This window comes from Lucilia sericata, unplaced genomic scaffold (assembly GCF_015586225.1).
Source record: "Lucilia sericata isolate MDLA Ls3-8-SP2 unplaced genomic scaffold, ASM1558622v1 Contig000048F_arrow, whole genome shotgun sequence".
Lineage (NCBI taxonomy): Eukaryota > Metazoa > Arthropoda > Insecta > Diptera > Calliphoridae > Lucilia > Lucilia sericata.
Window position 1 is genome coordinate 528,627 of NW_023994085.1, and position 12,704 is coordinate 541,330.

The following is a 12,704-nucleotide window of genomic DNA, read 5'->3' on the forward strand; positions in this document are numbered from 1 at the left end:
ATCTCGAAGAAATTCAGCATAACCCCCATACAAACCCACCTTTAAAAAATATCTTGTTACGAGTCCCCAAAAGCACCATAACGAATTAGGTGCCGACCAGCTCACGTACATGATTCTTACTCTCGGTGTGAGAACCTCCCTTCGTCATGGCCCAAAGAACTGTCACAATAAATGTTCTATGAATCTGTTCACTAATATCAAATGAAACACCTATGAAGTGGAGTTAGATGTTCACTCCAGTCTGCCCTATCCCTTCCATAATCTCCCATACCTATAACATTTACGGGTATCCCTTCAAAATCCTTTACCACACCACTTACCTTTAATAAACCACTCTGTTAAATGAGATTATTCCAGCATTTTTCTCTTTTTTCTAATTCACTTAATTCATAACATATTTATTATAACTATTGCTTAGGATATAAAACCTGAACAAATTATACAAAACTCTATAAAAAAAAACAAATTTAGCTTTTATATCTATTACAAAAATAAATGGCAACTCTGATTCCTCAATAATATTTCCCTGCCTCAACAAATACCAAACTAAAACGGACACAAAATTACAAGTTATAAAACAAATAAATTCCCTTTATATGTATATTGGTTTCCTCATCTAATTATGCCCCAACAATTGGTTTGGGAATTCACTCATTTATACAACACTACTATCAGCCTAAGAGAGCTCACTTAAACGATTTTTTTTCTGGCTACTTTAAGCCTGGCTCAAAATTTCACTACTCGGTTCGATGAGAAAACTATCAGGGAGATGTTTAACAAATGTTATGTACGAAACGTAAGGTATTTATCGAAGATCAAGGATGCCTAATAAATAGTGTTAACACACAAAAAAAAAAAAAACAAAATAAAAAAAAATATAACTAAAACTAACAAACTTAAACTAGAGATGTTAAATAAGACTTATATATTAGGGATATCAAACTAATTAGAGATAAAAGACTATTCTGTTGTTTTTCTTAACAGTAAGCACTTCCCTGTTCCGAATGGTTTTTCCGTTGATGATGTAATAATTTATTCAAATATAATTTGTTGGGCAGTTGTTGAGCTTTGTGCCTTCTCCCAAAAAAAATTTTGTAGTCCCCGTATTTTGTTCTGGCCCTGCTCCAGTTCTGGGGGACTAAGAAGTTTAATTGCCTTATGTTGATTAAGTATTGCAGGGATTTCCTTAGTTTCCTATCACAGAATCGAAACTGCTATAAGTAATAAACTTAATCAGCACACTAATATTAATTAGGCTAAGACACTCTATATTACCTTATATTCTTCGATAAGTTTATTTCAAATAGATAACTTTAAATCTTCGTTCTTATATTTTTTTTTGTATTTTTGTTCAATTTAAATTGCACTTTCTTGTTTATATTATTTTGTTTAAATTTGAAAAAATATATATGTATACCGTCTGGGCTGCTTATTTTCTTCTATCTCTTTAAGATGGCCGAGCAGAAACTTATATTTATACTCTATATGTTCCAAGAATTTCTATTCCAATTGGGCCTATTATATTCATGCTCCTTTAAATCCTATAGTCATCACATTCTGACATTTCATAACACAACCATCCTTTTCTAATTCTTCCTCAATTTGTATCTAAACATTGAATAGCTTTATTTGAACTTAACGAACTATCAACATTCATATTCATTCATAAAATCCTACGTACACATTTCTCTCACACTGTGTCTGACCACTCTCATAATCTCACATCTGGCAACCCTTTTTACTACAGATGTTCGAGGCGAATTCAATACATGTGAGAACTTGACACAAATTGCATTAATTAATTAAAACAAAGAAGCAGACAACATGTAAACTGAGGTAAGTATTTATTGAAATTATTGTAATTTTTAGATATTAAGTTTTTTTTTTCGTTTCAGGAATACTGGTAAAACTGTATCGTTTCATTATCACAAGATTTCTAATACTAATTTGTTTCTTTTCTTCTTTCTTTCAGCTATTTGAGTTTGGGAAAGGTTGTGGCTTAACTCCACCACATGACTCTAGGCCCTTCCCAGGTTGGTGTTTCCACTGCGAGCTGACCACTCGCATACTCTTCTGGTGGAACCCTAATCAAATAGGCCAATGAGCCAAATTACATCTCTGTAGTTAGAAACTAATAAACTAACTTAAACAAAATAAAAACTACTAACCTTAGTTTACTAACAAAGCAACATGAAATTATTAGGGTACGCCCACGAGCAAGGCAGTCAGGACTGCTGGGCAGCAGATATTGTACCCCCTCAAAAAGGCACATTGTAGGTACCCCCACGCAAAATTTTTTTTTCAAATCCCCATAGGAGTAGTGTCAAGGGGGTATAATTAAGGAGCACTGCAACAATCTTAAACGTCCAAAAATTTACTTATAACCATTAGTATCGCGAAGAAATTCAGCATAACTAACCTTTATATAAAAATACATCCCTCCTACCAATTTGTTGGGGATCGGTCCATATTTGACCCTAAATTCTTTCAGAATTTTCTTTTTCATCAATAAATTGCTTAAATATATCGAAAATAAGGTAAAATTCAACATAGAAGTTATAAAATTAATAATTTTTGAAATATGGTGTAGGTTATCATATAGTAGGCCATGTTATTTGTTTTGTATGTATTTTTGGAGGACATTTTAAATATTTTTAAGGAAAATATTATAATAAATTAGGGAAAATATATAAAATAATATTAATAATCAAAAATATTTCTAATAACACATAAATTTCATTTGATTAAAATAACAATCTGAATTCATTTTTGAAGTTTCAAAGAATTTTTTTAACTGCGGAAAAGGTTGAATTTTGGAAGGCATTTAGAATGAGTTGTATTAGCACTGCCATGAAACTTGCATTCACTTTTCACTACTGCAAAATTTTTTTGTTGGGTACTTGTTCATTATAAATATGGAAGATAAACATACAAAATAGGTATGTATATCAACAATTGGCGACTTTTTATATACATTTACTAGATTTTCACGAAATCAAGTTAACATCACTGGAAACCTTCATGCGCATTTAATGAGGTGATAGATAGTAGCTTAACAAAACCTATAGGGTATTTTGTTTTTGTAATGTGACACATAATTGTCAGTCTGAATACTGCTTCCCGTATTTGTTTTTATTTTGTAACATTAACTAGAAACCAGCTGTTTATGCACTCGCTCTTGTCAGTGGTGGCAAATTAAATTTCAAAATTGTACAAAATAACATTAAGAATTGTACTTTTTTAACTCTATTTGTACCAAATCTATTTTTTTTTGTTAAATTTATGCAAAGTGTATTTATAAAGTGACGACAGTACTTGATGTACAACAGAAAACTACAACTACCACAGACAATTGTTTGTGTTATAATTATACATACATACAATTCTGTTGACTTCTTCTGTTCATTCAGTTAGAAAACTTATTTAAAATTGTCCCAAATGGTATAACATGGTACTCTTATGGTTCGAAATGTACCAAAAATAGTACAATTGTATCAATATTGACAACCCTGTTTTATTTAAAGTGTAAATTTTCATAAAAAATGTTTAATAACCCCTTAAGTTTATGTTAAAATGAAATTTTTAACAGTTGTAAGTAATTATGAGTTCAAAGTTAATGTTTATTTGTTATTAAAAATTTTTTCTTTTTTAGATAAACGATTTTAAAGAATTGGGTTGTAATCAACAAGCACAATGCGCGGTAGCATGTCGCATTTATCTGGACTTAATATCAGGTAAATTATAAACATTGTTTATGTGAAATACGATCTCCGATTAGGTTTTAGGATGATATTCATAAATTTATAAGAGATTTATTTTAGTGTTCTTTATTTAGCTTATATATACAACCTAGATCTTTTAATTCTATGATTTGTGATATATGTTTTTTGGTCAACAAATTTTTAGTTTTGGAGTTATAGACCTTTTAAGTTTATATATATATATATTATCAATAACTTCCCTATACATGAACCGATCCGGGCAATATATATACATATATCATTTGGAATACCTTTTCAACGATATATAATATGACCCCATTTATTAACCCATTAAAAACCAATCCCACAAAAAGTATTTTTCTGTAGTTTTTTGATATTTTATAAGGCTCGCCGTGAATTTGTCCCTTAGACCCCACATAAGCTCCCATTTCAAAATGTCAGTTTTTCATCGTTAAACAGCTCAAATACATCGTAATTAAGCTAAACTGCAAAATTATTTTATAATAAAGTGTTTATTAATTAAAGAAAAGATCACACTTCAGCACATTGGTATCATATAGACGAACAAGAGTTTTTATATGTGAAATCATATTTCAATTAATCACAGATTTTGGATATTTTTCTTATGAACTGAAACATATCGCACATTTGCTGCAGTGTTATATCTAAAAAAAGAATTGTTTTAAATGAAAGGTTGTCATTTTTTAATAGTTCTTTAAATATGCTTAAGGCATGAAATAATCAAAGAAATAAGTGATAAATTAAATGAATAAATAAGAATTTTTCCCCCTATAGATAAAAAATACTCTTCCGTTGATAAATGCTACGACAATACACTGCAAATACTTTTCTTCAAAGCTGAAAATCATGATAAAAAGAAATTCATAATTTTACCATCTTTAATTGCTCAAGAGTTGGACCTAAATATAATTAATAAATTGAATAAAAAAGAACTAAATGATGGCAGGTAAATTGTAGTTGAATATAAAAAAATTAAAAAAAAAAAAAAAACGTTTTTAATAACAACCAATATTTTAGTTTTCTTTTAGCCTTATGTGATACATCTTCAAATATTTTGTACTATCGACTTTTCGAAGATCAAAGATAGGGACTAATACAAACTACATATTTATGTTAATCTGATAAAAATATTACCTTTTAATATTTAAGCAATTTCCTGTTGTAATAAAAACGATGCGTGTATAACAAGTAATAAATTGTGTTAAAATGTTAAAAATAAATAATATTTATTTATTTGTTTATTATAATGTCAACATTATTTAACTTGTAATATTATAAATGTTTAAATAATAATAATTATAATCTTAAAAAATAATACACTTTAGTACATTAATGCTGATAAGGAAAATAATTTAGTTTAGATGGCTTAGGAGGGAGAGTCTGCTAAAAGTAAGATGATAAACAATATTTAAACATGATTCTTTTTGACAAAATAAAATAAAATATCCTTATTGTAAAAGAGTGAAATAAAAAGAAATATATATGAACTCGCAAGATCATTTTGTTTATTTGAAAATGGTTTTATTTTGGCCGACTGGAAGAAAAACAAAACTAAAATATTTTACTTAATAAAAGTGACTAATATTTGGAGAAGTGGCTATGTTAGAATACACTACTTAAATTCTTAAATCTTAATGTATGTACTTTGACAAAAAATATATAATTATATGTATGTATGTGTGTATGTATATTTTCGCATTTAAAAAATCATTTAAAAGTTCTATACTTGAAATATCTATGCATGTATGTTTCTATGTATTTATGTATTTTAAATGCTTATTATAAAAGATTAAGCTTAAGAAATCCTTGAAAAGATAATAAGAGAAATATGATTTTGGCAATTAATCTATAATTTTACAATTACAATTAATAATATTACAAAAGCAATCAAAACAAGTTAAAGAAACAAAATTATGTAATTGCGTTTTTAAATTTGCTCTCAAAAAGCATTGTTTTTTAATATGTGTTATGATATTGAAATAGTTTTTCCATTTAACGCAATTTTATTATGAAAAATAGTCAGAATATTAATGTAAAAGGTTACATACAATAAAACAATTTGTTTTGCTTCTTGAGAGAGAGTTTAATTGAAAATAATTGTAATCCCTATCGCTCAATTCCAATAAGACCGTCATAGCTTAAAATCTCCCATACATACATAAATCTTTTAGATTTTATTTAGTAAAAATTACCGCGGTATTTGGTTATGAGAGAGTTTTATTGTCATCATGCCATATACTTCAAAACTAAAATGAGTTGGTGTTGTTATATATCGCAATACGTATGTATATTTTATTGTTAAAATACATTTTTAAAATTGAGTAGTTTAAAAAGGACTTTTCAAGTCTTTTCATTGTAAGCTCTACGACGGTCTTCTCACAAATGAGCGACATGAAATTAAAAACAAAATATATGTTTGGGGTTTATATTTGCTTGTAGCAGATGAAAATTGCCAGTAACAAATGAGGCACTTAATTAACTAAATAAAGTTATTTTTACTTTCGAATATTTGTATGTTTATGTGTATGTATATAATATATAAAAATAAATGAGTGTTGGCATTAAGACCAGTCCGCGGTGTATGTGAAATCTTGGAAGAACATTTGCTCCTCATCAGTCAAGATACGGGGTTCCTTTGGTGGAGTTAATTGCGGTTTCTCAGATGTAAATTCTTCATCGAAATTTGACACATCTTCCAGATGATTCTACAATAAAAACAAAAAACACCCGGGAAGTTACAAGGTATTCTATTCTTTGAATATGAAATTTAAACTTACTATAGTTGGTACAAACGGTGGTTTAACTTTACGCAGTAATAAATCATCCCATACAATCGTTCGGAAAAATGCTTGTTTTTTCACATCCTCGGCATCTCGTTCAGACGAACCTAAACGTCTTTCTGGGTTTTTACGTAGAAGCTGAATGTTTGAAGGTAAAATGGTATTTACAATTTGTGACCTAAACAAATAATGTCAGCTTGATAAAACTTACCCTTCGCATAATTGCTATAGCTTCTAGAGATAAAAATCGTGGATAACGAACTTCATCATTAACAATAGAATCGAAAACTTCTTCTTCGTCATCTCCAGGGAAGGGAGACTGAATATTTTTAATATCGCAATATATTATTAGAATTTTATAAATGTATAAATGATTTATTTATTAAATCTTACCTCTCCCACCAGCATTTCAAATATTAACACACCCAAACCCCACCAGTCAACTGCTCTAGTATATGAAGTTTCCGTTAACACTTCAGGTGCTAAAAATTCGGGTGTACCGCAAAAAGTTCCAGTACGATCTCCGAATCCCATGCCTTCTTTGCATAAACCGAAATCAGCAATTTTCACATAACCTATGAATCATTTAATTCAACATATTTATTAATTAAAAACGAAATTAAATAATTTGTATTTGTCTATTTAATATACAATATTACTCAATAATACTACTTACCATCTGTGTCCAACAATAAATTATCCAATTTTAAATCGCGATAAATAATTTTATTTTCATGCAAATACTGTAGACCTAGAACTACACAAGCCGCATAGAAGACAGCACGCGGTTCCGTAAATACATCCGTGTGGATATGCATCATTAAATCTCCACCGGCAGCATATTCCATTACAAAACATACGTGTTGCTAATAATTTATAATGTACAATTTATTAATAGGATTTTTTGAATGGATATAAGAACGTCCAGCAGACTTACCTCTGTCTGAAAGCAGGCATACAAATTAACTAAAAATGGATGACGCATAGCATTGGCCACCTCGAAAATACGTTTCTCACTCAATAACGACTCAACTTCATCTCTAGCAATGATATCGCCCTTTTTCAAGGCTTTTATTGCATAATATTGGTTGTTAGTGCGAAGCTGACACAATATCACTTTGCCGAAATGACCACGACCCAAGACGCTCAACATACGGAAATTGTCCATTGAGAGAATACCGGGCGATGTAATGAGGCTTTGCGACTGGCGTCTTGATTCATAGGCCGAATCACGATATTGTAAGCCTCTGGCGACATTGCGACGAGCATTCTGTTGACTTACTGCTGAATTTTGTAATTCAAATTGATTTTGATAAATCGGCTGTTGTTGTTGATTGTGTTGTTGCTGCTGCTGCTGATAAGATGCTGCCGCCTGAGGTGACTGATGATAATTCTGTCGCTGAGCAGGCTGAGGAAACTGCGGTACAGATGCCTCGCTTGCCGATACATGGCCTCCATAAATAATTGGTGTTGGAGGTTCCTGTATTATTGGCGATGATTGCGACTGTTGTAAATAGTGCTGCTGTTGTTGTAAATTGTTGTTGCTTATAGAAACGTTGCTAAATTGTGGTATAACCTAATATTTAAAACATTTAACATTAATAATATTGAGGTAGCAAGAGGCGTAGGCAAAAAAGAAACATACTCAGACAGTGCTAAATAGTTAATGTAACAAATATCTTCATGCCTAAGGTTTAGTTTTGGGTATTTATTTGGATATAAATATGTATAAATATTACGTTTGATTGTATTATATAATGTCTTTATTATTTAATACATATCTCGATCGATTTAAGTGTTTTTCTATTCTAATAATCATATGGAATAAACCAAACATTAAGGATATAACATTTTCATTATGAACTTTGATGAAAATTGTAAATAATTTTTAAGTTGTTTAAAATTAATTTTGATAATAAGATAAAATGACAGGAAGATCATATATCTTCATGATCAATATTGCATACTATTGACTTTTAATATATGTACTATGTACATAAATAATTGAAAATATGTATATACATATATATAGGCCTGTCACACATTCCAATTGTAATAATTAAAATTCCGTAATTACTCCATTTTTTAAATCGACAAAGTTAGTGTAAATAATGCGTTGGAAAACCCCATATTTTCGAGTTAATATGAAATAACATTTTTGTGTTTTTGTTGTTCTCGCAATAGCTTTTCAACAATTGTGTTTATGTTTTGTGGATTTTAACAACAAAATGGCTCACCAAGCCATGCAATTCATTAAATAGCCGGGTCTTATTCATATCATGTGCATAAGATTTGGAATTTTTCGTTTTTAACCTTCTCATTTGAAAATACTTGAATAACAATTATATAGCAATTAGAAAAATAAACTACTTTTCAGGTTATTATGTTAAAAACCATTATAAAACTTATCTTCTAAAGGAAAATTTTGGAAAAGTTCCAAGTTATATTCAAAATGTATTTGGGAAAAATTAATATATATGTATGTATTTGTTACTTCGAATTTATGATATATTTATAAAGTAATTTATATTTGTTAATATAATAATCATCTATTATCTGGTTACTAATTAATCATTTTTATATCCTTAACCATAAGTGGACTCATCTATATATTTACAACACATATGTACATACATATGTATGAATAAGTATTGTTTATTCTTACGTGTAAGTGTCAAAGTATTAATTTGCATTTTTCTATATGCTACTACACCACCACAAATATAGAAAGAATTTTGATTTTGTCCTAAATTATAATTGTCGATTTTTATATTATATCAACGATATGGGACAATTAACAAAAATATCTTGCATTACTGCAGAGATATACAATTTTCTAAAATAATTAAACATTTTCTAATTAATTCCTTTTTAGAAATTGATAAAATGATATAATATAATACAGGGTTTCAGGATTTATTACCTTCGTTTCTTCTATAGTTTTATCTTCATCTTCTACATTAGCAATAAAATATTCAACAGTACTAGTAAATGTTGTTGCCACATTAGATGGCGATGTAAGTGATGTTGGTCGTGATATTACTGTTGTAATATCATCGGGTTTTAAAGCCAAATCAGAATTATTTGCAGTAGAATTCGTGTCCAAGTGTAGAGGTATGGTAGGTTCAATTGTTATATGAACAAGATTAATATGAGCCTGTAAGATTTGTTGGTTTATATTTATATATGTATATTTTTTAGTAAATCTGTATTTAATACACATTTGTTTATGTATTATAAAACATGGTATGACATTATGAATTTAATTAACATAAATCAACAAAAATATATATGTATATTTATGTATGAATAACGGACAGACAAAGGTTAAACAATCAATTTGAAGTCGGGGAAGTGGTAGTTTATACAAATAAATGTGATGAAGTAAGTGAATAAAACAAAAAACAATTACAGTAACAAATATGCATACATATGTATATATCCACTGATGTGAAAATCAATTTACTAAACCCTATTAGAGTGGGAATTCCTACTTAAAACTTGAAAATTTTAAAAATTTTAACAAAAAATAATTATTTAAAAAGAAAAAAGAAAAAAACTGTTAGATATTTATTCATTTCTTTTCTATTTCATTTCAATGGGGTTTATATTTTTATCATATAAAGCACAAAAGTTTTTCAGCTTTGCAAAGTAACAACTATGCATAGTTATGTTCAACCTAAACTTTAGATCCAATATTCAGATCTTTAAAATATAGTATTGTATTATTTAAATTACAGGTTAGTTAAATTTCTTTTTAGAAATTTAGTTAGTGAATGTTTTATGTTACAATTTTCGTTAAATTATTAGACAACAACTGAGTTATGAAAAATATAAACAACATTTGGACTGATAAGCATTATTAAAAACACACAATAACACAAATAAAACGTTTAAATAGAAAAAAAAACAAAAGGAACAAAATCAGACTGTGAAAATTTTGAATTATTGAACATTTAACAGCCTACACTACTCTTTAATAAGACATTGATGAGAGCTGAAATGAACACAGTAAATTTAATCTATGTAGTTTGCAGTTACGATGGCATCACTAAAAATGATCCACGTTCTCAGCTAATTTTTTGGATACTTTTTATTTATCTTATAATGAAATTTCTAACCAATTGCAAATTCATTGCTATTGATGCATTAAACATTTAAAAACATTTACTATTTAATAAGCTGATTTTTTAGCTGAGAACATAAACCGCTTTTTTGGTGACATAAAATTAAGGCCATTCTAAAAACTATAAGCTATAATTTGTTAATTACAAATTATATTTATTAGTATTTTTAAAACAAAATAACCAAAACTAAAATGCATAAAATTAAAACTTATATAAATATTATGCAAAAAAAATATTAAATTAGAGTTTTTTTTTATCTAAAGATTTTGTTAAAATTGAACACTATAACCAAAATATACAATTATTTTGCATAATATTTTTCTAAGTTTGCATTAATAAAAATAACTAAAAACAAAATAATAACTTCGAACCTCTACTTGGAAACCGTCGCCAACGCCTATACTATATTGATGACAAATAGTGTTGTCTTCATCTTCCGGATATTCAACAATGGGAGCTGGGGAAGGGGGCATTTCAATTATGGGACTACTCATGTCATGACTTTGATCGCCACCCATTAACACAACTGGTGGCATTGCTAGCACAGGCCGATGATAATAATCATTCAAGACATATGGACTGGCTGCTGTGACTGCAGGTGACGACTGTTGCTGCTGCGTCTGTGTTTGGGACTGTTGGATATTTATATTTAAGTGAGGTTTATTTTGAGATGTACTTCTCATTACAAAATGACAATTGCTATCGTTACTACGTTCGTTGTTGCTGCTGTTATTATTGTTATTGTTAGCAATATTTGTTATTTGATTTGTTTGATTAGCAACAGTTGGGGAAAATGATACAGTTGATGGCGATGCTGGACTTTCTGGAACTTGGGAAACAAATGATTCTGATGCTGCGACTGATGGCGATGACTGATGATATGTGAACGAGGGCAACTGAGGCTGGTTCGGAAGGACATTCTGATATTGTACAACTTGATGTTTAGTTGAGGCAATATAGGTCTGTGGCAACAATTGTTGCGAAGGCTTTTGAGTTGTCTGTAAAGGATGCGTTTGTTGCGACTGCTGTTGTTGTGGCAGCTGTTGGCGTTCTTGGGGACGCTGTAAAGTATTAGGTTGCGAATCCAATTGATTTAAAAAGTCAAACTCACTCAAGACACTTTGTAACTGTTGTTGTGTCGACAATTGTAAACGGACAAAAATTTTCAAATTGTATGTATGTAGGAAGGTAAATAATATAAAGAATCAAGAAGGAAGAAAATAATAAAACAAGCAAAACATTGTACAAAATACGCAAAATAAAATAAAACAAAACGGCAAAAACAATAGGTACATATGTATGTAAATATTAAGCGGAAACATATGTATTTATGCAGTATGTATATATAGAAAAGGAAACAGAATACTATAAAATATCTAAGTACATTTATACATCATCCGTAACCTTTATATACCTACTTGGGGAAAATATTAACATTTCTAAGCTCAATTAATTATAAATTTATTTGCTTTACGTTACGTAACACCAGTTACCACAACACCGAACATTTTTACAATGTACCAAATGAAACACAATATTGTCTATACATTTAATAGCTTTCTAATAATCGAGCCCAACTTGTTAATGGTATATGGTTGGCAAACTTAATTCTTCGATTCTACTCTATCAAGTATCTGTGTAATAGTATACGTGGTTCCTCTACATGTAAACATATATATTGCTAATTAAGTTTTATAAAAATAAAACGTCTTGAAAAAATTAACGATTATTTATTAAAATCATCCTAGATTTTCCTTATAAGCTGTATTTTGTCTTAATGAAATTAAGAAAAAACTGTTTTTAAATGTTTACTAGGCTTTAAGAACTTCACTCTGTTGGAAATAATAAACTTTAAGAAATCATAGCAATGTATCTAAGAATTAATACAAAATGTTTATTTCCTTTTTTTGAACTTGTTTAATTTGCGAAAAATATAGGTTCAAATAAAAAATCAACAATTGAATTAAATTCTTCTACACCTCAAAGTGTTTTTTAATGAAATTTATAAAAAAATATTTAATAATGCAACCCAGCTAAAATTTAATTAACTACAT

General features: G+C 28.9%; 2 protein-coding genes and 1 long non-coding RNA gene across 20 annotated transcripts in view; 2 read left to right on the forward strand and 1 right to left on the reverse strand.

Annotated features, from left to right (window-relative positions):
- The first annotated feature begins 1,733 nt into the window (after window positions 1-1,733).
- LOC119615939 lies at window positions 1,734-2,154 on the forward strand. 2 transcript variants are annotated; one of them, XR_005232483.1, is made up of 2 exons: window positions 1,734-1,836; window positions 1,896-2,154. It is a non-coding gene; the product is annotated as an uncharacterized LOC119615939 (long non-coding RNA). The 2 variants fall into 2 exon arrangements; XR_005232482.1 differs by having other exon boundaries at window positions 1,763-1,836; window positions 1,973-2,154.
- A 1,289-nt stretch (window positions 2,155-3,443) lies between these two features.
- Window positions 3,444-4,959, forward strand: LOC119615910. Its single transcript, XM_037971943.1, has 4 exons — window positions 3,444-3,591; window positions 3,653-3,734; window positions 4,518-4,689; window positions 4,761-4,959. Exons 1-4 carry the CDS (start codon window positions 3,574-3,576, stop codon window positions 4,828-4,830), a joined length of 342 nt encoding a protein of 113 aa, XP_037827871.1. The 5' UTR covers window positions 3,444-3,573; the 3' UTR covers window positions 4,831-4,959.
- The window catches only part of LOC119615907 (serine/threonine-protein kinase N), a 35,298-nt gene continuing 27,537 nt past the window's right edge, over window positions 4,944-12,704 (reverse strand). For 9 of the 17 annotated variants that reach the window (XM_037971918.1, XM_037971915.1, XM_037971917.1 and 6 more), the window contains exons 6-13: window positions 11,022-11,777; window positions 9,447-9,680; window positions 7,461-8,099; window positions 7,200-7,389; window positions 6,917-7,098; window positions 6,735-6,842; window positions 6,521-6,661; window positions 4,960-6,448 (exon numbers count right to left, since the gene is read on the reverse strand). In XM_037971918.1, coding sequence (XP_037827846.1) covers window positions 6,305-6,448; window positions 6,521-6,661; window positions 6,735-6,842; window positions 6,917-7,098; window positions 7,200-7,389; window positions 7,461-8,099; window positions 9,447-9,680; window positions 11,022-11,777 — 2,394 coding nt within the window. In that variant the 3' untranslated portion in view covers window positions 4,960-6,304. Of the gene's footprint in view, window positions 6,449-6,520; window positions 6,662-6,734; window positions 6,843-6,916; window positions 7,099-7,199; window positions 7,390-7,460; window positions 8,100-9,446; window positions 9,681-11,021; window positions 11,778-12,704 lie in introns of all 17 variants that reach the window. The other 8 variants (XM_037971906.1, XM_037971905.1, XM_037971907.1 and 5 more) reach the window with 7 other exon arrangements.

Bases quoted from the DNA above. Each gene is read 5' to 3' on its own strand.
- LOC119615910 (XM_037971943.1), top strand. The intron at 3,735-4,517 runs GTAAATTATAAA...TTCCCCCTATAG, and splicing joins TTATCTGGACTTAATATCAG to ATAAAAAATACTCTTCCGTT. The intron at 4,690-4,760 runs GTAAATTGTAGT...CCAATATTTTAG, and splicing joins AAAGAACTAAATGATGGCAG to TTTTCTTTTAGCCTTATGTG.